This window comes from Triturus cristatus, chromosome 1_2 (assembly GCF_964204655.1).
Source record: "Triturus cristatus chromosome 1_2, aTriCri1.1, whole genome shotgun sequence".
In the NCBI taxonomy this organism is placed as follows: Eukaryota; Metazoa; Chordata; class Amphibia; order Caudata; family Salamandridae; genus Triturus; species Triturus cristatus.
The window spans coordinates 788,679,360-788,706,537 of record NC_140580.1 but is presented as its reverse complement, the minus strand read 5'-3'; the positions used below and the strand labels follow the sequence as shown (position 1 = coordinate 788,706,537).

Genomic DNA, 27,178 nt, shown 5'->3' with positions numbered 1-27,178 from the left:
ATGAAGTTCTTAGACTCCTTGCAAACGTGAGAATTATAAACCTTTGGCCCGTGACCCAGTGAATGAATTACTGGACATTATCAAATCCATGGTAGCCACAGCCAGGGAGAAGAAATGGATTACTGTTAAAGAAGCCGAGTTCTTGGTAAATTCTAAACCAAGGACTTAGGCTTTTTATATCTTACCAAAAATTCATAAGGCCACACGACCGCCCCCGGGTCGTCCCATTATTTCGGGAGTACAGTCAGTGCTTGAGCCTCTTTCACAATTTGCCGATTATTTTCTTCGTGAATCGGTGATAAAGCAGACCTCATTTGCGTAGGACACTAGGGATATCCTTAACATTTTGGAGACTACCTGTTTTGATACACAAGAGGAATTCTTGTTGACTATTGACATTGAGTCACTATATACTTGCATACCCCAAGATGCCACGCTGGTGGCAGCAGCACGGGCACTTGGGGAGCAAGAGTGGTTTTACGACACACCACAGACCTTTGTGTTACAGTGCATTGAAACTGCACTCACCCGAAACTATTTCATCTACAAAAATGACTTGTTTTTACAAGTCTCAGGCCCTTCGATGGGCGCAACCTTTGCTCCCAGCCTGGCTTGCATTTATGTGGGCCAGTTTGAGGAGCATATTTTCCATCCGCTCAATCCCTTCCAGAGGAATATACGCCTCTGGAAGCGGTATATTGACGATGTTTTATGTATTTGGTCAGGTACAGAAGACAATCTCTTTGTTTTTTTAAATCGGTTTAATACCTTGGATGACAGCCTTAGATTCACCTGGGCTTATAGTAAACATAAAGCTGTATACCTTGACCTGGACATTACAGCTGATCAGGGGAAGCTCATGACTACAGTACATCAAAAGGCCACCGATAGGAATTCTCTGATGCACTTTAATTTGTTTCATCCCCGGGCACTCGGGGACAATTTACCTGTGGGACAGTTCCTCCGATACCGGAGGAACTGTTCCTCCACAGGTGACTTTTTGCAGCAGTCTGAAGCACTTTGTGAGAAACTCGTTCAGAGGCAATAACCGAGTCGATGGTGAAAAACGCTAGAAAAAGAGCCTTGAACACCCCCCGCAGTGTATTGTTGGAAAAGAATACCAGACCTAGTAGGGAGCGTCTCCCAGTAGTCATGACATATGATCCATTGGCAAGTAAAATGCGCCAAGTGATGCGCAAACATTGGGCTTTACCTTCCACAGCAGATTTTAGGATGCCTCCTCCGAGATTTGCTTTTAGGAGAGCATGTAATCTGAAGGATAAATTGGTACATTCACGCCCCAAAGCAGACACAAAAATTTCCACCCTTCCTGCTGGGCATTATCCGTGCGGATCATACTCAGTTTGTGAACTGACTGTAAAAACCAATCAAGTGACACTGACGGATGGAAGGGTTTGGCATCTTACACAATTAACAAACTGTAATACAGTAAATGTGATCTATCGCTTGATGTGTGGCTGTGGTCTACACTATATTGGATTAACATCTAGGAAAGTAAAGATACGTATTCAGGAGCATCTCAGTACTATCAGATCAGGAAAATTGACTACCAGGTTAGTACAACACTTCATCAATGAAAAACATGATGTTAGGTCATTGACATGGACGGTATTAGAGAAAGTGAGAGGTGATGCCTCCACTATGGACAGATTATTAGCCAATAGGGAAGTCCGTTGGATTTTTTCAGAGAAAGCAGAACAAGTGGGGCTCAACGACTGCATTGAATGGAATAGAATCAGTCTTTGAGATAATGAATTAGAGCTCTGATGTAGTTGAAGATGTTCTGCTCCCTTTGTGCAGCAAGTGTGGTATTTATACAACTGCATACAGGATTGATCGCCAAAGTAGTTGGTCTGATATGCATCCAATGTGCTATTTAAGTATCTATTTTCGGAGATACTCCCTGCCCTTGAGAATTCAATTGACTTGATTTGAGCATCAGTGGGTGTTGGCATTAAAAAAGAAATTACTGGACTGGCGATGCGGTATTACCAACTACATGTTGGGCAATTCTTACATGGTCTCTGCAATTAAAAGTGCACATATTAGGTTCAATACTGAGCATCTTACGGTAGCGCTCTTTTGAAAATATGAATTGTGAACGTTGGCATTGGTTTGATACACGAGGTGTCGAAGAAGTCAAGATCATGGTGCAATGACGTTCTGTATGTTCCTGTTTTATGGTCAAAATGCTGTTGTGGTCAATGTAGAACGATGGCGATTGAGTCATGTATCCACTCCAAGATGGCGCCTATAGTACAGGGTCTTTCACGTGATTTGGCACGTAATGCGTCCAAAGGGAAATCCTGTACCGGTTGTTTTAAATAATGATGACCGCGTCTAGTTGCCAGCGCGGAATGAGACAAAGCTCCCCACGTGAAAATTAAACGGTAAGACCGTGGCAATCTCCTGACCGGGAAAGAATGGTGTGATTCGGTTAGAGTTATTGAGGAACGATGAGAGGTGGCGACTTGGAATGGTTGGATGTTAAGAATCTATGCCATAGTCGTGTTCCGATTCTAAACCAGCAAGGTACGAGTTTTAATGGAGGACATAGGCACATAGGATTGATACATTGCACCAATGTGAACATGTTATGTCTAAGATGGAAGCATACCGATATAAGATTTTTCGGTTCAAAATTACCTCAAAAAGGAAAAAGGAAAAGGGGCGGATTAAACCATACAGGAGAGCAAAAGGGGAGTGTCTGGTGGAAGCAACTGAACTCCCGAGGTGTGTGAGAGCAGTGGCAGCTGGTTACATTTGAAAGAGGTTAGGCAGAAAAGTTGGGGGATGAGTATTATTGCACGAGGACCAAAGTGTGATTCGGATGGGTTTCATGGACCTTCATGTCATATTGATGATCTCATACCAAGCGTGGTCATTGCAAAATTAAAATATAAATGTGAATTTGTTTCGATCAATAGTGGTAACGCTAGGAACAGTAGGAAGTATTTTTATCTATTCAACTAGAACCTCATCCAGGGAGAGGGTCTGCCATACGCTGTACCGAAAGAGTAATAATATTTAAACAGCAAAGTCATACATTTTTTTCTTCCTTATTGAGGACTGCAGCTGCACACTTCTTCCTACAAACTATTTTTGTATAACCCCAGGAATGTTCAAATAACGTTGAAAAGATGAAAATAATACTCCAGCTCATAAACAGCAGTGCCGACCTACAAGGATTAACATCCCAAACTCTTCTTCAGAGACCGAATCATGCCATCCATAGTAAAGGCCTGGAGTTTAGCGTCTGAAATCACTATCTTTCAAACTTGGCAGCGCTGCACATGAACACTAGATTATTTAGGTGCCTAAGGTCATCCATATACCAACAAAAACACGTACGCAGCGTATACATCATTCATTGTAAAACATTAATACATTAGAAAAATCATGATAAAGGTCATAAAGCAAATACATTTGAAATCCTTTTCCCTTATTGCGCAAATTCAACATGCTCCTGAATTATATTCTAGATCAGCAAATGCCAGTAAAATACAAATCGTCATTGCTTAGCCTGGCATGCTTTTGCTACATGAACAATGCAATTAATGGAATGTTTCCACATAACACGTGAGCTTCTGCCAGAGCAGGAAAGTAGCTGTTGGTAGCGGTCAGGCGAGGGGTGTGGGGGTGGGGGAGAAAAGAGTGAGAATTAGAACTAGAAGGCACTGACACTCCAACTAATGGACCTGGCGAATCCATACATATGTCTAAAGCGGCCCCTCGTCCTGGGTAACTGCACATTAGCAATGACTTTAACAGGCCTAAAATGAACCCCGGCCCGATTACAATACAAAGGGTAAATTCAGAGCGCTGTGAAAACGCGAGTTTGCGCTCGGATCAGAATTTTCCGATGTGCTCTCATTACTGCACCCCGGATGTTATCCCCATACGGGTGTTGGCAGGTCCAACCTACAGGGATTTATCAGGGGGTAAAGACCTGGAAAAGTAAAAGAGTGCAACGTTTGTTATGCTAAATATTAATGATTCCATGTGTTCACCTTCATGTCAAGGTGGTATCTGCCACAACCGTGCAATTAACTCAACTCCCGGGAGAAGTATTTACCGCATATGCAAGTACCTCACCTTCTTCGGCCCACTCACAATCAGGCCTTAGACGGCCCCTACAGTAAACAGCGGCAGCCCTTACACATGAGGGACATGATGAGAATTTCAGCAGCATAAACTTTGCACCAAGTAATCCGTAAATCGTTTTCAACGAGCAAATACATTCGTGCCACAGCAGACAGTGAAAGGCCCCATTAGTTCCATTCAGCAATCCCATAACGCCAGGTAGCTCTTACTTAAGTTCCTTTGCCTGAGTCTGCTGGTATTGGAGGGGCATTCCTGTGCGACACAGGGAACCGAGAGTCCGAGACTGTTGTACAATGTGAACCAAACACCTGAGCCTTTGCTCGAACGCTCGTGCAGCACCCAGCGCCGCGCGCCTCAACCAACTCTCATATTCCTGCAAACATTTTAGAAACACAGGCTTCCTCTCCGCCGTATGAGCGTAGATATCGATATTGTAGCAGGTGCAGAGGCACCAGCCCCTGAGATGGAGACCTCCCCAGTGGCGGCTGCCAGTAAAAAACGGTGGAGGGAGCATGGGGGGGAGAGTGAGTACGCGGGGAGGGGATTAATAATAATTTTAATACCAGTCACGGCTCGCGGGTGGGGGTCGCGCACGGGGGGAATGAAATATCAAACAAAAAACTTACCTCACAGCCGGTCCACGCCACCTCTCAGACCTCTGCTCCCCTGGGCGCCTTCACGAACGGCACTGGAGGGAGGGGCCTGCCAACCCCTCTCAGCAAATCCTGGCGCTGCGAGCAGCGCCAGGATTGGCTGAGGGCACAGCTTACGATACGTCCGCCGCCTGCCCATTAGGAGACCGAGGGGCCCCTAATGGGCATGCGCAAGCCAGTGCAAACACAAGTGCGCATGACTGGGTACGAGTGAAAATTCGCTCACCTTCCCCACTCATGCACACTTGTGCTGCTGCCTGTTGCCCCTGGTCTGACAATCATGTCAGTCAACATGACGCCGGACCGCCCACCCCCTTCAGACTCTGAAGGGGGTGGGCGGTCCGAGGTCATGCTGACATGATGATTGCCAGTTGAGTTCTCCCTCGGCATCGTCTTTGAACTTAAGAAACGCGGCACGCCGAGGGAGCTACGGGCGGGGGGGCTACACCCCAACGCCCCCAATGGACGCACCGCCACTGTGTGAGAGTGATTCACATAAGGAGGTGGTAAAATTTGTTTTTGCCTTACAGAAGAATGACAACATAAGTGTCCTTTTAAGATACAGGAATACTCAGACGGGGTAGTGCCTGTGTGACGCGGTGCATAGCTGGTACAAGGGGCCTTGGCTATTACCGGGTAATTGGATATTTTAAGTTGATTTGCAATTAAGGGAATAGAGGTGGAATGCCTTGCATGTTTGTTTTCTGTTCTGGCTATAAATGTTTTTCTTAAAGAACCTTCCGTTCTGTTTATACAGTCACTGGTTGTTCGTATCAAGGGTCCAGATAAGGTGGACGAAGTCCTCGTGCCCTGAAGAAATTGCCACAATAGACAGGCAATGAAACATGTCGGCCCAAAATAAATTGGTCTGCTAACATGCAGTATGTTTTTAGTTTGAATAAACCCACGAGCTGTGAATAAAGTGGTTTGCTGTGGGTCTATATCAATTTTAACTATACGGGGTTGAAGTGTGTGATGGGGTCACATTTTTTCACCAAGTTCACTGTTTTTCTGGTCACCTTTTTGTTTATATTTTTTCTTTCACAAGGTAGGGACCTATGATGATAAACGTGGGCATAACTGGTGATATTTAACAAGCAAGCTCACTTTGGTGGTGCGCACGTGATGTGCTACCTTGTTTTTTGCACTTTTCTCACCTTTTTGACACATGGTTGTGGTTTATACACCTGTTATTTCATGGGGTATATATTTTTGGGAACCCAGTGACTGTTAACTTTGGGTTTGGTTCTTGTTTTAAAATAAAATACATGGCCATTGTGAGGAGGGACAATTCTCCAAATTCAGTTAAGGGAGATTGATGAGGAAGAAAATATTATCTCCCATTCCCACTCTCAAAGTAAATGTAAAGAATTGCCATGTGATCAGATTGGGTCTACTTTGTTATATTGCCTAGTAAACCCTGCCTACCCCATGCCCCTAAAATGGGTCTTCAATTTAATTGCCACACTCTTGCCCTTCAGTAGGGAAACTCTTGTCAAAAACTTCTTCTTCTTCAATCTTTATTTCATGATTCCCTGAAGAATCTGAATCATCACAATGATGTGGCAGATCCAGAGGAGTAGGTAGCAACTGAGGTGGTGATTGTTGGCGAAGTGCAAGTACAGGTGGTGCTTGGCGAAGGCTGTGTTTATGGGATTACTATTTCAGGTCATATTGCTTGGTGTGGTACTATATGATGCAGTATTGAGGAAACTTGGTGTGATAATACAATTTCATAGATGAAGTTTGCACAATAGATTTACTGGCATTTGTGTCAAAGGTGATTTGTTTGACCTGTTTCCAAGGTACTGCTCTTCATAATATGGGTTGTACTGTGTATCATAGTGCGGGTGATGGTATCCCCATATAGGACCTTTAGCCTCACAATGAAAGAAAGATGGATGGGCCTGTGTGGAGTATTGCTCGTTTTGACCCAGTTTACTGTCATCATCCTGACAATTGATGTTCATGTCAACTAGGTTGCAGGCTGGTCTAGTTGGGCCATCATTGCCCGATTCCTTATTGCATTCATCAATATCAGGTTAAAAGATTTTCACAAGTGAAGCTAGTCACACCTTGCACAGTGACATCTCATTTGCCAAAGGTGTGAATGGCCAAGTGAATCTAGGTGCTGGTAATGCTCATATGAGGACGTGTATAATGGTTTTGTCATCAATGAGGGTTATGTACATGGGGTCATTGACAAGGGTGCTGTCAACATGACAAACAAGATGACTACAGTCACTAAGGATTATGAACAGTCGTTTGTCGACAGTGGATGTGTTGACGAGTGTACCATTATCAATGTGATGGTCGTCAGTAGAATCATTGATGAGTATGTCTTTGATGCCTTGCCATCAAAGTAAGCATCGCGGATGGTGATGTCTTCATCTATGATGGTAAAATAATCTCTTATTGTGAAGAATGGGTAGATGGCTTCTTAGCCTACAATGGAGATGGCGCCAGAGGTGATTTTATTTTGCTGTGGATTCCTCACCAGTATCTTAGATGGGACTGCCACTGGGTGTGACTAACCTCAGGCAGCTTTCATGTTTTGTGTCAGATTTTTTCGGAATCTTCAAGGGGGGTTTCCATTGTGGCAGAGCCATCCATTGCTGAGCCCCTTTTTTGCAACTGACTTGGCTCATTTTTGCATTTTTTTACAGGTAAGTGGCTCAACATCAGATGATGGCACTTCCTCCTCTTTCAGCCTGGACACCTGAGGCTCATAATGCAAGTGAAGGCAATATGTGCAATTATGTGAATCATCTGAATGAAGATTTTTTTTTACTGCAAGCCCTACATGACCTGAAAGAGCCTTTGTTTTAGCCTCAGCCAAGTAAAAAAAAAAATACTTCCTGGCTCAAAATATGCTCATGAGTAACAATCCTACAGAAAAAGATCACCAAAGGGTTTAGGTAATCCAGAAATTCAGAAACAAACAGACGTGTTTCAAGTCAGCAGCTGAGAGAAAGAGCCTACCTCTGTGGAGACTCCCTACACGCATGACTTAGAATCTGAAGCATGGTGGTCACTGGAGAGAGTTCAGTTCAGAGCACCTCCATCTCACTATCTGAAGTTCAGGTCATTTCCAATTAGGTGAATAGGCTACTACAATAATGTTTTTATCTTGTTTCTAGGGTTGCTGGTGTTATGCACTGCTACTGTAAGTAAACTGAGACTTCCACCTTGATGATGGGCAATGATTTAAGTATTTGAAGATTACAAAAGTGTTTCCTCTGATTAAAGAGAAGACTATTACAATTTTCCATTAACACCTACACATCACACAAATAATCTATCATCAACTGTGTCAAGCTATGGTGCGTTGAAAAACCTGATGTGGTGTAGAGGAACGCCGATGCTGTAATTAAGGTGAAAATGCACATAGAGGTATTTCCAATAGGGAAGTCCCACTGTGCATACAATGAACTCCTTTACAGATATCTAGGAGGTTTGAGAAATATCTATAGATTTCAGAATAGGTTTCTGAGACTGAAGGCAGGTGAGTTCTGGTGTATGAAGTTCAGGAGGTTTACATGTCACAGGTAATGACAAGCAGAACTAGAGGTAGGCACCCCATCTCTTGGGAAAGCCAGGTAGTTTTATAGAGCTAGCAGCACACTTGAAGAACTGCTGTGACATATACATTTCATGACTGTGCCACCAGTAGAGCAAGCCATGCCATTGTGTATAAACTAGATCCATTTTCAGGTAAGAGCTCTGAAACCTGAGGGGGAAAGTGCATGTTTGAGAGTTCAAGATTAGAGAACCTGTTCTAGAATTTCCATAGAGAGGAAATCTCCCAAAAGATAAATACACTCCTGTCCATCAGACCCTCAATGTGGAGCATATGTGGACAATGAAACACACATTGACCACACTTGCAAGTTGACCAGAGCTGTGTTTTTCTCTCGGAAGAGACTAAAATCCCACTTATCAAACTGTTTATTACATCATTATCCAAACCAATGTACCTAATTCACTAAAATGACCATGAGGATGCTCTGCTAATTTATGCACCTAAATACTCTCCAAAAACCCCTTCATACCCAGATTATGTCAAAAACATACAACCACATAAATCCAACTTTTGCAGAACTTCATATACTTACCCTGGAGCCAGTAATGAAGTTGAAGTATGTATGTCTCACTTTGAATGTCCTCAGGCTCTCCATCCCGACTAACGATATGCTGTGATACAAAGCACCTCAGAAGTATTTAAGTTCTTTGAGTAGAATCAAAAGAGTCAGATCCCACCTGTAGCGACAGAATCTTTTTTTGTGCTGCTACTGCTTTATGAACCTCTAAGGACCTCTCAACGACTTCACCCACAACTATTACTCACTGTTTTCTACTATTGCCAGCTCACATCAAGAATATTGATGTTCCGAGTCTTCTGAATGTACTTGGAAAGACATCATTGATACCACTGTGATAATGGTACTTGGTGACCACTGAGGGGCACTCCCTAGATAGGATAATGCCAGTGCCATGAGCACATAGAGGGAGGGTGTTCCTAGACTGGTTGTGATATCAATATCTTGATGGAGTCAGCTGCACAATTTGTGTGGTGCCTGCTGAGTAAATGTATTTGAATGAAAAGCCTGCACCGAATATCCCATGTTAGATCTGATCTGAAGGTACCCTTCGAGAGACATGACACAGAACTGACACCAGTGACAAGGAGTAAATGTATTCATTCTTTATATTTTTCTTATGATGAGTCTCTGTATTTTACCATGGTTCTCAATTCTCTATAGACCCGATGATGAGTTGGGTTGAGTGGTATCTCTATGGGAGAATCACCCTAACCCATTTTTAAATCACTTAGTTTTATTGCACCTGGAATGACCAGCTGAGATAAACCTGGGGCAGATTTTCACCTGCGAAAAGCAGGGGGGAATTCATGTCCACAATATGGGCCGGTAATAAGGGAAGACATACAGGTTTGGCTGTCACCTCACCAGTCACATAGACACTGGGGGGGGGGGGGGGGGTACAGAGATCTTCTGCTTAGGTGGAACGTATTCTTAGGTAAGGAGTCTCTGCTGTGCCTGTGAGTCTCAGGGAGGACACAGTTTCTGGAAGTCGATCTGTACCGTGACACCTAATCCTTCTATCAAAGTAAGGCTTAGAGAATGGCAAAAGCAGAAGACAACTCAGAAAATGTATGCAAATAATGCCCATAAAATGTAGCAAAATGTGTTTAAGGCGAGCATTGAAAAATAACTGAAGGCCAATAATCAGTGGTGTAGATTGGCTACTTGGGCATCAACGAGACAGTCATGCACCAGACTTTAAAAGTCAGACCGCCATAACGTCTCCTAGTTTTCCTACAGGCTGCGACCTAACACTTAGGTTTATTAAGAACTTTTTTTTAAAGTCACTAAGCAATAAGAATAAATCCAATATGATTAATGGCGTGGGTGTGATTGGGTATTGTGTGATCATCCTAATTTACAGAGAGCATGTGGCATCTAAGTTCTAAGTTCTCCTCTCACCTTCTCGTTGAGCACTGCGATGTACCAGGGCTGTTTGTGATCTGCTGATGTTCGCTCTGAATATATCCCTGGCCTCATGTTTTGAAGCGAAGTGGGAAATACTTGGGTTCCATCAGTCAAAGACAATCTCCGTGGGTCCTGGAGACAAGGAAGTTGTGGAAGCTTTTCAACTGAAAAGGAAATAAAGAAAGTAGTGAATGTGGGCAGACAAAAACAAGGTTAGGATTGTGGACATTTTCAATTAAGGATTTCTAGTGCTTTATTTATTTTTTTAGGTATATGTGAGTTTAATTTTGCTAATAGTAATTTTACGACTACGGAGACTCCATAATCATGACAGAGACTGCACATGAAAAGATAGACGTTCTCTGGCCAACTGCGGATTCTCCACAGTCGTAAAATTATTATTAGAAAAGTGAAACTCGTAGTTTGCGAACACCAAAAAATAGTAAAATTACACAAAAGTGTAAGTTTACCTTTGTGAATCACGCCTAATATGTGCTTCAACAGTAAAGAGAAATATGACTCCATGTGTCCAAAGATTTGCAAACAAAGGTGCAATATTTACATCAGGCACTTTTCATGCAAACCGACGATGTTCATGATACGGCCGCAATCATTTTAAAATATGTTTTTTTGGTGTTGTTAGATGTGGTTTGTCATAAGTTATTTGTGGTGGGCAGCGTCTCGTGTAACCGCCCCCCTTTTCCCCGGCTGGAGAACGCATTTGCACTGGCATATTTAAATGAAATCTATTCTTGATATCAAGTTCCAGCTCATCCAGAAACCACCCACAAATAATGGACGAGATCACTTCTTTTTATGCCTCTTATTCATGCAGGATAGCTGACTCACCTTCTTCTCTGGTCAAAGACACTGGAGAAGTATAAGACTTCCTCTTTGGAAATTTGGTGGTACTGGAGACAATGATGGCAAAGTATGATGTTTCTCCTCCCTTGATCTTTCTTCTTAGAGGGTCATTATGGTTTGACTGAGTGGTTGCTATATAAATTGAAAGGCCCCACTCCTGCAAAAACCAGCAGTCCCCCCACCCCCCTTTAGGGGAGGGGAATCATCATGTTGCTATCAGTGGAGCCGGAGCTTGGCACTGGCCAGCTACCATCTGAAATTTGAAATGTATGTGACATGACATAACTCTCATTGATTTAATCGTTATCCAAACCATTATTAATCCTGGAATGTGTTTGTGCATTTATGATGAAATATAAATTTTCTTTTCTAAATTTTCATTTCTCCCATCGCGAGAACAAGCCTAGTCCATGGGTGTCACCACTGGCTATTGCACCAAAGCCTAAACAGCCTGGCGCGCTACAGCTATGTGTGGACATGAGGTTGCCAAACGAATCCATATGTAGAGTATGGCTCATTACGCCAGCCATCGATGAAATAGTGGCCGACTTGAATGGGGCTAAACGGTCTTCTGAGCTGGACCTCAGTTCTGGATATCACCAACTCATGTTGGAGGAGTCAAGCAGGTACATCACAACGTTTTCTACTCATGTGGGGCTGCGGAGGTTCAAGTGCCCCAGTTTTGGTGTATCCTTGGTGGCTGAAGTGTTTCAAGAGGCAATAGGAAACATGCTCTCAGAGCTGGGTGGTGCACTCACTGTCAGTGATGACATTTTGATATTCTCCTCAACTCTGGATGAACATCACGTGAGGCTAAGGGCTACCATGCAGCGACTGATTGAGTGTGGATTAACGCTGCTTCAGCAGAAATGTCTGTTTTACACCAATGAAGTCGATTTTTTTGGATACAAGTTCTCGAGTGGGGGTTCGCAAGTGGACACAAAATATTAAAGCAATCAAAACAGCTGCGGTGCCTCGCAACATCTCAGGAGTCCGCAGTTACATGGGAATGGCCAACTACCGCAGGAGGTTTAACCCCAAACCTGGCTACGATCGCAGAATCAATGAGGACCTTACATCAGAAGGACGTCAATTGGGAATGGAACAGCAAGGCGGCCTAGGAATTCAAGGATGTCAAGAATGCGCTCTTACAGGGTAGTAAGATGGCTTATTTTGACTCGTTGCAGAAAACTGAACTAATTGTGGACGCCAGGTTGGTCGGGCTGGAAGCTGTGCTTCTGCAAGCTAAAGGTGAGGATGAATGGGCTCCCATTAGGTACGCAAGCAGGGCATTGTCAGCAGTGGAGACTTGCTATGCACAGATAGAAATGGAGATGTGAGCCATTAGGTGGGCCTGCAAGCATTTCCACCTCCAGGTAATTACAGATCACAAGCCCTTAGTGACACTATTTGCACGATCAGAATGGTCCGCCTGGAATAGAGAGATGGACTGTTCAGCTTGAACAATATTCCTTTGAGGTTGCTTATTGGCCGGGGTGAACAACCCTGCCGACTATTTCTCACGACATCCTGTGTTCGAAATTCCAGGCAAGCCACAGGAAGTTGATTGAGGGTCAGAAGACCTAGTCCAGATGATCACCAAAAGGGTGTGACATGAAGCTCTGTCAGGGGCAGATGCGGTTGAGGCTAAACAAGGAAGTTGCTTGTTTAAGGTATGTGACTATGGCTCTCAAAATTCATAGGTGGAGAAAATGTTGTTGATAGAGCAAGGAAGCTGACACGGGAAGAATATATCAGTCACACACACCTGTAGCGCTGTTGGGACAAACTCAGTGAAAGTGAAGAGGGGCTGTTGTTAAGAGGTCATCAAATAGTTATACCAACTAACCAGTGGAATCTCACCATTGAGCAAGTGCACAAGGGACACCAGGGAGTGTGCCAAAATAAAAGCTCAATTACGACAGAAGGTGTGGTTCCCAGGGATAGATCACATGGTGGAAGAAGGAGTAAAGAACAGCTGAGCCTACATCATCACGGAGTCCGGAACCACCAGTGATGCCAGTGATCACTGAAAGTGCTCCACTCAGTTGTGGTCCTCGGTGAGCATGGTCCTCGGTGAGCCTTGATTTTGGCAGTTTCCTAGACCACCATTTGACAATGGTCCTAATGGATAGTTACACCAAATTTTCCACAGTTGAATTAATTCAGTCCACAACATTTGATAATGTCAGGCCTGCGCAAGAGAGAGTATTCGCCCAGCTGGGGATACCTAAGGAGATCAAAACGAACAATAGACCACCCTTTCAAGGCCAGGAGTTTCGAGAGTACCTCAACAGCTCAATGTTCGGCGTCGCTGCATCACCTGTCAATGGCCTCAGGCAACTGGGGAGGTGGAGAGCTTTATGAGGATGCTTAACAAAGCATTTCGGATAGTGGGGATCAAGGACAGAACTTGCAATGCTGTTTACACCAGTGTTTAAGGGCTTACAGTCAGACACTCCACAGTACAATGGTATATGCACCAAATGACTTGATAACGAAAAGACACACCCAGGATCTGCTACCGGCAGGTGATTCTTGGTCACCAGCGGACATCGACGTGCGTGCCCCCTAAGAGAAAAGAGAAGCTACAAACCACAGGGCTTGTTGCGACAGGACAGAGGTGGAACTGACATTAAGAGTAGGTGATCATGTGGTCATCAGAGATGGGTGGAAATTTAGGACCCTGTTTGAGAGAGAGTCAAGTCTGGGAATTTGTAAGCATCAAAGGAACTATGGTGACCACTAAAAAGGGAAATACTTAAGTAACCAGAAATGCATCCTGGTTTTGTAGAGTCCACCAGGAAGTCGAGAGGGAGGACTTGGAGAACAGCTCCTGGTGTGAGCTGGATGCCAGCGGTGTGAGTCAAGGACTTGTGGACGGTGGTTCTCCAGCACCAGAGAAAAGTAGTTGGAGCGATTCTTGTTGACAGAGTGAGGAGCATCCGGTCGAGAGCTGCATGGTCTTGCCATCTGGAGAGAAGGGTAGCCGGGGCAGTCCCTACAGTTTGAGGGCCAACCCCCAGCTCAGCCAGAGACTCAGAGACTACATCTTCTGTGAGCACCAGAGGGGACAAGAGTGACAACTGAAGCTGAAGTACCCCATTAGCAGTGGCGCCCACTAGACATGGTAATATAAAGTCATGTCATGTCATGTTCATCTCACTCTCTCTCTCTCTCTCTCTCTCTCTCTCTCTCTCTCTCTCTCTCTCTCACTCTCTCTCTCTTACTCACTCTCTCCTTCTTTCTTTCTCTCCATTCCGTGCAGTAAATAAAGTCAATGTGACTAGTTGGTCTAAGTATTGGTTATGACTCAGTTACGACCCACATCATGTGTACTGGAAGTTATTGTGGATGCATGTTGTTATATTGTACAATGGTTGGATGGGATGTAATGAGCCACCCAGTCACTATCTAAGTTAGGGACACGCATGCAGTCTAATGGCAGAAGCAGCCAGAGGATATAAATAAAATGTGCAGCCACCGCTTGTGGTCAGAGCATGGAAGAAACCACACTTCCTCGTGTCCTGCTGGTCTGCGCTGGTGAGCTACCCATGCGAAGGCCCGCGTCCCTGCAGCAGGGCCTTTCTACAGACACCTTACCCTTTTTTAGGGTCTCTGTTTCATTTTCCTGCCTGGGTCAACCATGAAAGATTGTTGAGATATGAGTTGGAAAAGAGAGTAATGTCCCTGACGTCAAGGTGAAATTTCCCTAAGCATCAGGGACTTTTTTCTTTCTTTCAGTAAAGCTAAAGAGAATCCTGAGATAATAGTAACAGCATTGCAGCCCATTCGGCACTCAGCTGTAGTAGAAGTTCATCTGCCGCACCCGCTAGTAAACGTTTGTTACTGAGACACTTAACATTTAACATATAATTCAATATTTTTAGGCAACATAGAGCTTGAATTAGGAAAACTGGGTAACAAAACTGAGAGTTGTTTCTTGCCCAGGGTCCCCAAAATCCTATATTTGAAAGTGAATTTGTCTAAAGAAAGCCATTGTAAATGCAGAGTAGTGGGCCCTCAAGTGGGGGATACTATTTTTTGTTACTGGTTCTGTCAATCAATATTGACTGGGAGATCAGTAAAGTATCCCTTTTAGCTAGACTTGCATCGACAGAAGGCACTCCCTCAGCTACCTTGGGTGAATTTAAGCTCAGAAAAGTCTGGAAATGCATGGGTGCCTATACCCATGATGAGCAAGACAGGCTTCTGGGAGCCAACTGGAAACCTCTACTTGCTGAATCAAGTGAACTCCTGGCAGAGAGTCTTGTGTTTATCTAATCACTAACAAAAAAGTGAAAAGCTTTTTGTTACTAGGGAAAGGCAACATTGAAGGAACCCCAAACAAGGGGCGCACCTTAGACACACAGGGCTTCATCCTGCTTGCTATGTGAAAATCCAGGGTCTGGATGACCTGGTTGGTGACAGGCAGGTAAAGGGGAGTTCATGCATGCAGGGGGGCGGTCACGCACGGAGGCTTCCAGAATCCATTCAAAGTAGCCGCATTCTTTTTAGAGAATCTTTTCTGGTTTTCTCAGCCAGAACTTCACTTTGAACTAGTGTAATGACATAATCATGCCAGACAATATCAGGCTTTAATTGTGGTCTGTGCTTTTGAAGAATACACTGTCTCTGAAGAGGTACAGAGTTCACAGGCATGATCATGACATTCTATAGGCCTCCTCTATCTCCTCATTATTTTGCACTATTTCTCTAAAACTGACCCATGGTAACAGTAATTTACGCACATGCTATATTTTGAATCCTGTTAGTACGCTACATGCATGATTAATACAATGGTTTACTACTGGAATATCCAATTGTAAACATTGTCCAGTAAAAATATCTGACCAGAATATTGGGTAGGTAAGTATATATTGGTTGGCAAAGGTTTACGACATTTAATTTAATTTTGACAATAGGAACATTATGCAGGTTTACCACACTTAATTCTACCTATATGATAATGTATGTAGGTTTACTTTACGTAATTCAACCTATATGTACGTTGACGATATACCTCTTCATGATACATACATGTGGACTTCTGAATAGTAAATACCCTAAGCCTAGGCTGAACACTTGGCTGATGTCTTTCATTTTTTAGAAATTCACAATGTTAAATTTCCAAAATTCAGGAAAAGGGAGTATTTTAAGCCCTTAGGCATTCAATGTGTTTTCTGCACCAAGAATATAAATTTGGTTAGTCATTTAGTTTAGAAATTAAATAGCGGTGGCAAAGGGGATTTTCATCCAAATCTCATCTATCTGCAGTGGGAATAAAGACATGTCGTCTACTATGTAAAGATATATTAGTGAATCTGATTCATCTTTGAGCATTGTCATTGTGGAAACTCCTCCACCCAGTCCTTCCTCGCAAACTGCGAGGCATATTTACTAGAAAATGACACAGCGCGGTGCTCCAAACCATCTTGTTGCACCAGGCTGCATCATTCAAAAAGTGCAGGAATGCATCATATTTACAGCAATACGACACATCCCTGTGCTGTCTTCTGTGTTGGTGCAGAATTGGCTGCTTGGCGCCGATGCAGGCACTCTTGCACCATGGTGCAAGGGTGCCCGCGTTGCAGAGATGATTGTTTCTGTGCAGGAAGAGAGACCTTCCTGCACAAAAGCAATAATTGATGGCATTTTCCTCCTTCTATTTGTGCTGCGAAATGCAGCATGAATAGAAAGAGCAAAAAACAAAGTTAAGGTATTTCTCCTTGTTGTGCCATTTTAACGCCTCCTTTGGGGAGGATTTAGAATCTGACGCAGTCCCAGGTTTACAAAAGCTTGTAAATCTGGTAATGCGTCAGAATCAATGAGTGTTGCGTGGGAACACCCACAGCAACACTCATGGAATGCCCTTTTCACTCAGAGTAATGTGTGAATGGGGGCCATATTTACAAGACCATGAAAAGTCACGCAGGGTGGCTTTGCGTGGGCTTGTAAAGATGGCTCAGCATTGTGTGTCACTGAAGCGTCACAAAAAGTGATGATACGGTTATGTTATGTTATGTTATTAATTTCTTGTAAAGCGCACGTTCACCGGGAGGTTTTATGGCGCTAGCTCTAGCATGTGCAGGGACCGTTGGAGGAGTTACACGTGGGCCTGTGTAAACTGCCATGTTTTGAGCATTTTCCTAAAGCTCAGGAGGTTGTTACAAGATCGGATCTCCAACGGAAGGGAGTTCCAGAGTCTGGGGGCTAAAATCGCAAACCTGCGGCCACCCTGATGTTGTAACTTAAAAGGCGGGGTGGTCAGAAGTTGGAGATTGGCGGAGCGAAGGTTGCGAGAAGGGGTGTACCTAGGTAGGAGGCATTTCATAAATTTGAGGCTCCGGCCGGGCTTCGTTGGCGCAGGGACCTTGTTAATATGCCTCCATGTTTTTTACAGTATTTTAAATGCATCTCAAGTCACCAATGCTAGATGCAATGATCCATTGCTTGCTAGCCTGTTTCACAAAATATAGGGAGATGTAAGGAGCTTTATGGGTGCCTATTCCGATCCGGTAAAAAAAATTCCCGTACGAATCGTTTCTGTATTTTTTTACGTACGAATCGTACAAGTCCCGTACAAACGGGCAAGTACGATTCGTACGTGGAAAATACATACGAATGACATCGGGAAAAGTCTACGACACGTCCCCGGACAGTTTTGCGTACGATTCGTAAAACTGAAGTCCGAGCGCACAAGTACGATCCACACCGTCCGTCCGAATATACAAACGCATGTAAAACGCTCCGTCCGAATATACAACCACATGTAAAACGTCCCGTACGGAGCGAACTGTGTACCACCCCTACCCCGGGCACACCTGGGCGAGGGGTACGAGTCGTACGCCCCCCCATCCTCCCACCCCTCCTGCGTACATCCGCACCGTACCCCCAGCAACCCCCCCATGTACGCACCGTACCCCAGCACCCATACCTGTACGCACCGTACCCCAGCACCCATACCTGTACGCACCGTACCCCCACCCCCCCGTATGTACGGTGCATACCCCCAGCCCCCGTATGTACGGTGCGTACCCCACGGATGTACGGTGCGTACCCCCACCCCCGTATGTACGGTGCGTACCCCCAATGCACCGTACATACGGGGGTGGGGGTATGCACCGTACATACGGGGGTACGCACCGTACATACGGGGGGTGGGGGTTCGCACCGTACATACGGTGGGTCCGTAAAACGCTGCCTGACTCCGTGCGAATGTCGTGTACGCGGTGTCCCGGATCGGAATTGTGGGTATATTTTAGCCGGTCTGTGTTTTTTACGATTCGTACGGAAATGGTGTTTCTGTACGAATCGTACTTGTGGGTTTGTAAGGTGGTTTTCCCGGGTACGAGTCGGACGGAGAAAACGCTCCGTCCCACGGTTCGTACCCGGGTGTTACCGGATCGGAATCGACACCATGGTGTCATGTTAAAGGTAACATAAAAATGGTCTGGCCCTGAGAAAAGTTTCTTGTAAGCTTTGTGTAATTAAAAAAAAGTCATAAACATACGTACATATATAGATAACCGCAGGGGCTTTCGGTAAGCCCTTTTCATCCTTAGATCTGTTACAGTGTCATTCCATTTTGCTTCCGGTCAAAACAGAATACATCATGGGTCAGTGAGTCCGTCCACTTCAGCCACTAGGTCCCCGATTTACTAAGCCCTTGCATTGCCATTGCCTCACACAAGGAGACACAAGGCGACACAAGCCAAAGCAAGGGCTTAATTAAAACTCAATAACCACGCAAAGCCAAGTTGCATGGCTCAGCGAGGTTTAGTAAATCCAGAGAAACGTCATTTAGCTTAAACCGCTGACTTGTGTTACTCTGCATGGGTTCCATGCGTAAAGTGTGGGCATTAACATGCACCCACCCATGGATTTTAGAGCATTCCCAGACTTACTAAGGGTAGCCAACCTGGGAAGGTATCAAAATGCTATGCCATCCCAAAAGAGGTGTAACGAGGAGAAATGTTTATTTCTCCACGATATTTCCTCCTTCTACATATGTTGTATTCTGCAGCACACATAGAAAGAGGAGAATACCTCTGAGGATTGTTTTTGTGCAGGAAGGTACCTGCCTCTAACGCAGGCATCCTTGCACCATGGCGCAAGTGTACCTGCGTTGGCGCTGGGCAGAACTCAGTGCACCAGCTCAGAGAGAGAAGGAATGAGCCATATCTTAGTAAATGTGGCACATTCCTGCTCTTTCTGTTTGATGCAGGGCAGCTAGTTTTCTTGCTGTGTTGTGTTGTGTCAAATGTTAGTAATTCTGGGCCTGGGTCTCTTGCACTGTGAGTGGTAGCATTTTTGATTGATCAAGTGCACATCCACAGAAAGCGAAGTACTAGATCTAGCAAGTCAATATATTAGTTTGGTAATGCATTTTGTCAATATTTTATTTTGACAATGCATTTTCTTTTCAGTTATCATCATCTCAATTTTTTAGTCATTCTTGTGTGTTTTTAGGGGGTACAATAATCCTAAGCCAACTGTACCATTTCTTTGCACTAGTAATAATAATTTTCCTGTGACGTGCATTAAAACTAAGAATGTTTTCTATTGCTGTTCTAGCATACACCTGCCTCCTAAAACGCACTCGTACTTTCAAGATTATATGCATCTGTTAATTTTAATCACAAATGTCATCGCAAGCATATGGCTTTAATGCTTTGATGGCATGCTTTCTTTTTCCATTTTATTTTTGTGTCATATGCTTGGAATGAAAGAAACACACTTTAGCCATCTAACCAGCTTGACTAGACCAGGCCTATTCGCTTTGGTAAAGGTTGTTTCAGTAAGTGAGGAGCACTTCACATGGCAAATTTCCATAAAGGGTACGATTCTGATCCGGGTCGGAAGGGCACCGAACACGATCCGGCTGGAAAAACTACGAGCTGTACGCGTGTTTTCCGGCTGACTCGTACAGCTGTACGAGCGAGCAAGTATGATGCGAGCTACATGAAATTCACCGACCGAGTCGTTGCCGGGTCCGAACCGCTCCGTACATCTCGGTTGTAAGCTAACCGTGGCGTGCAATGGATGCGATTCACGACCAAGCCAGTACGATGCACGCGTGGGACAGCCTGTACGAGCCGGAGTGTCCGGCTCGCAAATTGTCCGGGTGGTAGCCTTTGGGGGTCCGCGTCGGACCCACTGTCACCCGCAGCCCTACGACTCGGACACAGGGGAGACCCATGGGTCTCCCCAACACAGGCATGTACAGTGCGGATGGCACCAACGCGTACCCACTGTAGGAGGCGCAATTGTCCGCAACGTACCCATTCAGTCAATGGGAGCCCATGTACTCCCATTGACTTCTATGGGAGTCCGACCGAACCGAGTCCGGCAGCATACGGCCGCATCGTACTCGCTCAGACTGCAGGACTCCGACTCGGTCGGAAAACACTCCGGACCTGGCTTGGACGGAGTGCTTTCCGACCCGGATCGGAATCGGCCCCTTAGTCTCAAGCACTGTAATGTTTCTCACTTTCCTGTTCAACATATGCAACCAGTTCTCATGTAAATTACTCAGTTTTAGGTCAATCCCCTTTTTCAAGGACCATATGTCTTGAAAACTTCAGTTGTCTTGTTTATCATCCAGGGCTGCTGTCACTGAAGTCAAATATTTCTGTAGGCCTCCACATTGCACAGTGTTTGAGATTCTCTTCTTACCTGTGGTACCTGAATCTGGTCGGTGGATGTCTGAGGCGGATGGAAGGTCGACCTGGGTTCCATTTTCCAAATTGATGACAGATCCATAGCAGGCGTTGTTCCATCGATTGATAGCTAAGTGTAACTCTGATGTAGCTGCTGATCTGCTATCTAAGAGCATTTAAAGAGAGGGGTAGCAAGATGTGTCACAACATGCCCTTGTGTACGTTGAAAAGAGAAATAACAATAATATCGAAAAGCACATACATATTTGTTAAATTCGTAAGTGAACTGATATTGTCTGCAAACTACATTCAATACGTAGTATTTCTGAAAATATTTTTATGTAGAAAAACTTATTTGCACATTTCCCTGAATCAATATAATATAGCTGAAACCAAAGTTAGAAGTATGGCTAGAACTGCCTTGCCATTTTCACATGCTTTTGTTCTGTATTTTTAGCTGCATTTAGTGCTGTGAGTCTGCCTCCCGAAGCACTGTGTTTACTTTCCATCTCATTGCATAAGGCTGGCAGCCTTACCCTAGCTAAGTATGAGCACTGAAGTATCCTTCTAACCATGGCTTAAGTAGTCCTTTAACCATGACTCAGGCCTGTCATTGCAGAGCCTGTGAGTGAGGATTGAAACTGCAATGCTGACCTGGTAAATTAATCTTCTTGCCAGCCCCAAACCGTCCTTTTTAGGTCTCGCCTACGCAGCACGCATGCGCTCCATAGGAGGACCTTTAGCCGTCGCTCTTCTCTTTTTGGAAGCACACACTCGTGCTTGAGGCGGTATCCACCGTGCGGGAGTGCGCAGGGGCTACTCTGTTCCTCTCCCGTCAATCCTTTCTCTTTCAGTTGCAGCAACCCTCTAGTGCCCGAAGTTACATATTACATAGCAGAGCCTAATCCTTGCACGTCGAACTTTTGCACAGCGTTCCGATCCCGTTCCCTCGATGCCGAACGCCTCCCTGTTCTTCTCAAATCTCATTCTCTGAAAACTGCATCTTATTTCCTCCGTTTTTTCTCAGCACTCGTTCTCATTCACGCATCTCGCCCTCCTCCTCTCTACCCCCTCCTTGCCCCCTCCTGCCTCCCAGTGGTCTCCTCTGTCTCCAGGTTCCTCATCTATTCACCCAATGTTTTTTCCTGTCTCTTATTTTCTTTGTCAGCTTCGTTATTTGATTTTTTCATCATGTATTTGATCAATCCCCGCCTCCTCCACTCCTCCACTGATTCTATTTCACTTGTCACTCTGCATCTCTCCTGAGGTCCCTAGAACTGTTTTTACTATTCTCCCCATTTCTGGTTCTTCTAGTGACCGTGGATACCTTGCTGCCTACTCTGTCTCCTTCCATCAGCCCCTATGCTCTTCCCATCCTCTCGTGCCCTTCTCTCCTCTGTTGTATGCGCCCTTTCGATCTCTTTTCAGCTCCCTCTCCTTTCTGTCTCTTCTCCTGACCCTACGGATCTTCTCACCCCGCCTCTCTTCTACCCCCTCCACCAGCCCTGTCTGTAACGCGTGCTCCTCTGTCTGTCCCATCGGCTGTGCATGTCTGTTTTCACCTTTAAGGGCAATTTCATTTCTTCTCCCTCCCTCCTTGTCTGCTGTCAGACCACGTCTGTGGTCACCACTCTGCTGTCCTCTCCCCAGCCTGGCACCTCTTCTTTCCATTATGCTGTTATGATGTCTCTTTTAATCCTCTGCCTCCGCTACTTTCTCAGGTCTGATTTCACCCAGTATCTCTTCAGCTGCCCCCTTCTTCTGCAGCCCCTAGATATTTCATAATCTTCTTTGTCATCAGTCTGCTTCTCTCTTCTCACCAACTGTATCTCCTTTACTGTTTTGTAAACTATTGCCACTCACTCGTGTGCCTTCTACTGTCCTCACACCCCACTCTTTTCTCACCCTTTCTCCCTTCTTTCCTCTGTTGTCTCTGTCTTTTGTCACCCTCGGTGTCTCTATCTTTGTCTCTTGTAATCTTCTTCTTCTCCCCTACTGTTACTGGCAGTACTGTCACCCTCTCTCACACCTTCTCTGCCCCCTGGTCTTCAGCCCCTCTTCTTGTCATATATCTAGTTTTGTTTTATTCTCTCCACTACTCCTATCCATCACCATAGTCCGATTTCAGTATTTCCCCCTCCAGCTTTATATTCTCTTTCCCCTGGAGCTCTTTGCATCTACTGTCTGTCCGCCCAAACTATTTTTCTCATATCCTTATTCTCCCTCATTGTCCCTCTCCCATGGCCTGGTCCCTTCTTTTGCTCTACATTTGTCTCCCCCTCTACCCTAGTACGTGCGCGCACCACTCCCTGCCGGGCTTGTCCTTTCTTGTGGCTGTCTTCTAATTTCTCTTTCCCTCTGTATCTCCCCGTCTCTCTTTCCATATATTTCTTTCCTCCAAGTGTGGGTCTGGTTGAAATATCTTCACTTCTCTCATGCATAATATTTTTGGTCTAGGGAATGGCTGTATACATTGTATAAAAACCTGTCTGTAGCTCTGATGCCTTTAACATCTATGTATTGCATGTCTTCCAGATATGTGCTATAAACATCTTACTAAAGATCCTTCCAACAACATCTATCAGTTAGCACAAAACAGTTATTGTTTGGGCGAAAAGGAGGATTGTTTTCAATCAGAATGTAGTTGCTGCTTTCCAGATCTAAAGTGAGATGGTTTTCTATTCAGTGTATGTCACACACACGGCTTAAATGCCTACCACTGCTACTGGTCTGTTCTTCATGTAGGGAAGCAACAAAGTCCTTACTCTTTCCACGATAGTACTGCTTTCATTGATGTAAACACATGTCAAACCACCACCTGCTTTGAAGTTCTAAAGTTTCCATTTCCATTTTTCAAAACAATGTGGAATGAAGAGAATGAAAACAGTATTTAACCGTTGTTAATGTACTCTTGTCACATTATTGTCTTTCAAAAATGCAGCAAACCTGCAGGTCTCTCTCTCTAAATCTCTCTCTCTCTAAATCTCTCTCTAAATCTCTCTCTCTAAATCTCTCTCTCTCTCTAAATCTCTCTTTCTCTCTTAATCTCTCTCTCTCTCTTTAAATCTCTCTCTCATTCTCTCTAAATCTCTCTCTCTAAATCTCTCTCTCTCTAAATCTCTCTCTTTAAATCTCTCTCTCTAAATCTCTCTCTCTCTAAATCTCTCTCTCTCTCTAAATCTCTCTCTAAATCCCTCTCTCTAAATCTCTCTCTCTCTCTAAATCTCTCTCTCTAAATCTCTCTCTCTAAATCTCTCTCTAAATCAATCTCTCTCTAAATCTCTCTCTCTCTCACTCTGGTCGGTTGACATGCTAGCTGTCTATTTGGGAGTAGGATGTAGCTGATACTCAACAGTTACTATGTAAACAAGCATTGGCATAGCCAATAGGTCTCGCTTTTGGGACCTTATAAGTATTTAGTTATGCAGCACAATATCCTTGATGCAACAACATCAACCGTTGCATGGCTAAACACTTATAAGGTCCCCAAGGTGAGACCTATTGGCTATGCCAATGCTTGTTAATATATACATGTCATCCCTAAGGTAGGCCCTACAGCCCAAGGGCAGGGGGCAGTGTCCTTAAAAGTAGGACATACACTTTTAAGGTTTACATGTCCTGTTAGTGAATAACTCTCAAATTCGTTTTTCACTACTGCAAGGCCTGTCCCTCCCATAGGTCAACATTGGGATTACTTAAAAGTGTAATTTTCAACTGGGAAGAGATGGGATCCCCAAATTCAGAAAATGCCACTTTTAGAAAGTTGGAATTTTCTTACTCTAACCATTTTGTGCCTTCTGCCTGTCTCTGAATATGCGTCTGGGGTGGGTAGTAGCCAACTTTGTGCATTCCCTCTGGACAGCCACACACAAAGGGAGCTTAGGTGTGACTGATGGGCCATTCACATCCTGATGGACCACCCTGGGCAGGATGGGAGGGAGGGGCTGCCACTTCCTGGCTTACTTAAAGGCAGTGTTTTGTTTCCACACAAGGGGTTGCATAATCCCCTGTAGTGAGTCCAGAGCTAGGGCAGGAAAAAAGGAACTTATGCACTTCAAAGGCATCTCTTTTAAGTCTTCCCCACTTCAAAGGACCAACTGCTTATAAGAACTGGACCCCTGACACTACCAACTCAGAACACTCCTGGAAAAGAAGACATTCTACCAGGAAGAAGGACTGCTATGCTGCTAGAGGGACTGCACTTTTCTGAACTACTTTGTTGTGTTGGCCTGTTGCCTGCTGCCCTCTTGCCTGAGAGCGAGGACTAGACTCGCATCTCTACATCCCAGAACTTAAGTATGGCCAAGGGGTTGTTGGCTCGCCTCCTGTTTTCTGAAGTCTCAGGGATATCAAAGACTTCTCTCTTTAATCTGTAAACAGCACCTGGACTCTGTCTGCTGTAAGTCCTGCTCTGCCAATGGCATGCAAATCCAGACCTGGGCCCTATGAAGTGAGCTTAAAATGCTGCATCTTTAAAAACCAATGCACCGACAACGTAGCCCTGATCGGAACCGGTGCATTTCCCTCGACGCTGATACATTGCCACTTCTGCACAGACCTCGGACTCCACAACACCAACTGCGCAACGCATCATCTCCAGGTTCCGATGCATATGTGACTTTGTGCGGCTCAGGTCCAATGTATCGCTTCGTGCTGCTCGCATCACCGTCAGCCCAGCAGTTTAACAACAATGCATCACCCCAGTGCTCTTATCATCTTGACTGTCGACACATCCTCAATGACGCGCAGCTCAGAAATGACGCCTACATCCGAGAGATCGACAACGCATCGCCTCCTTTGCTCCCCGCATCACCCTCAAAGTCGATGCATCCAAGGTACTGTTCAGCGGCCAAGGCTGGTCCCTGTATCTGGCCCGTGCTTCATTGTGGTAAGTCTGAACTTTTGGATTTGGTTTCCTAGCACCACAAAACAGTTTATTCTTGAAACATTCATACCTTGACTTCTACTTATTGGGTTTTTGTTGTTCTGGTCTTACTGTACTGTAAAAGTATACACCATTTTTCTAAACTAGTGAGGAGTCTTTTGTGGTGTTTTCACTGTGTTACTGTTTGAAGTGTAGCAGAAATACCTTACACATAGCCTCTTAAATTAAGCCTGACTGCTCTATGCCAAGCTACCAGAGGGTGAGCACAGGTTAATTTAAAGTGTGTTTCTGACTTACCCTGACTGGGATTGTGGTTTCTGCTTGGACAGGGTACATACCTCTTCCAACCAGAAACCCAATTTCTAATAATATGTATTTATTATTTGAAGATATTATGGTGGAGTAATTGGGTTAGGAAGGCAGGGAGGTTGGCCCCATCACCAGATGGGCTGGTCACCTAAGGAAGTTCAGGGGCTGGAAAGTGCTGGTATGTTATAGAGGACCAAAAGGGCCAAATGGCTCTGAGGATGGTTGAACACTAGGTCTAAAGGGATTGGATGTAGAACACAAGGTTCCAGGAAAAGGGAAATTATAGTTATGTTGGTTATGGCATCTGTACAGGAACAATAAGTACAGGAAATTGGTTATGGGATGAGACGGACTTAAAAGACTGGAATGGAAAGTTGCTTGTAGCCTTAGATGGGTAAGGGAGCTGGAGGCTCCAAGTAGGTTGGTCTGTTGGAAGGTGAGTAGGTTGGAGTGATTGTGCTTTAGCATCAAGGTTATCTTTAGTCTGTCACTAGAGCATTAGAAAAACTCTTTACGGAATACTGATTGCAAAACCTGGAATGAATGCTGATTTAGTAGTGATCACAAACATTCTTTATGCAATTAGGGTTGTCCCTAGATGATCACATATATCTCAGTGTAAAAGCAAATCTTAAGATGGAGAATGGATGCTACCCACAAAAAAAACAGGCCAGTGCATCCCCCACTTCCATGTTCTTCACCAGGGTCTGTCTTTGTGAATAACATAGTTTCCCACTTCAGCTGCTATCCTGAAGTGTTGCTTTTCTGTGGTGGCACATGCCTGCCACAACACACACTGTATACTTAGAGAAGGACAGGCCTGATCTGCCCTGTCCTACAACATCTCCTCCTCCCCAGAAGTTGGACAATCAGCCAGAAGATGGCTACATTGTATCTGAAACTTACAGGATGCACCTATTCTGCTAGGTCAACAGCCTGTAAATGTAAACCTGAGCTGTTGAGCAGTTCATTCAAGGGCTCCACCATCACCAGATGGGTGATGGTTCTTCTGGACACTACAGTGGTGAGCAGCATGTCTCCTCAGACAAACACCGAATGGGGCACTGTAAAGTCTGACTGACCAGTGCTACTGCTTCAACTACTGTATGAATGCCACAGCCTTCAAACAAATCTTAAGAAATCCTCTCTTGCCCTCAGGAGTGACCAGAG

At 44.7% G+C, this 27,178-nt stretch overlaps 1 protein-coding gene across 3 annotated transcripts in view; it reads right to left on the bottom strand.

Annotated features, from left to right (window-relative positions):
* Nucleotides 1-27,178, bottom strand: part of CCDC27 (coiled-coil domain containing 27) — a 426,770-nt gene that overhangs the window by 170,130 nt on the left and 229,462 nt on the right. For all 3 annotated transcript variants that reach the window (XM_085608856.1, XM_085608854.1, XM_085608857.1), the window contains 2 exons: nt 20,831-20,980; nt 10,283-10,452 (listed from right to left, as the gene is read on the bottom strand). In XM_085608856.1, the coding sequence (XP_085464982.1) occupies nt 10,283-10,452; nt 20,831-20,980 (320 nt within the window). The remainder of the gene's footprint in view (nt 1-10,282; nt 10,453-20,830; nt 20,981-27,178) is intronic.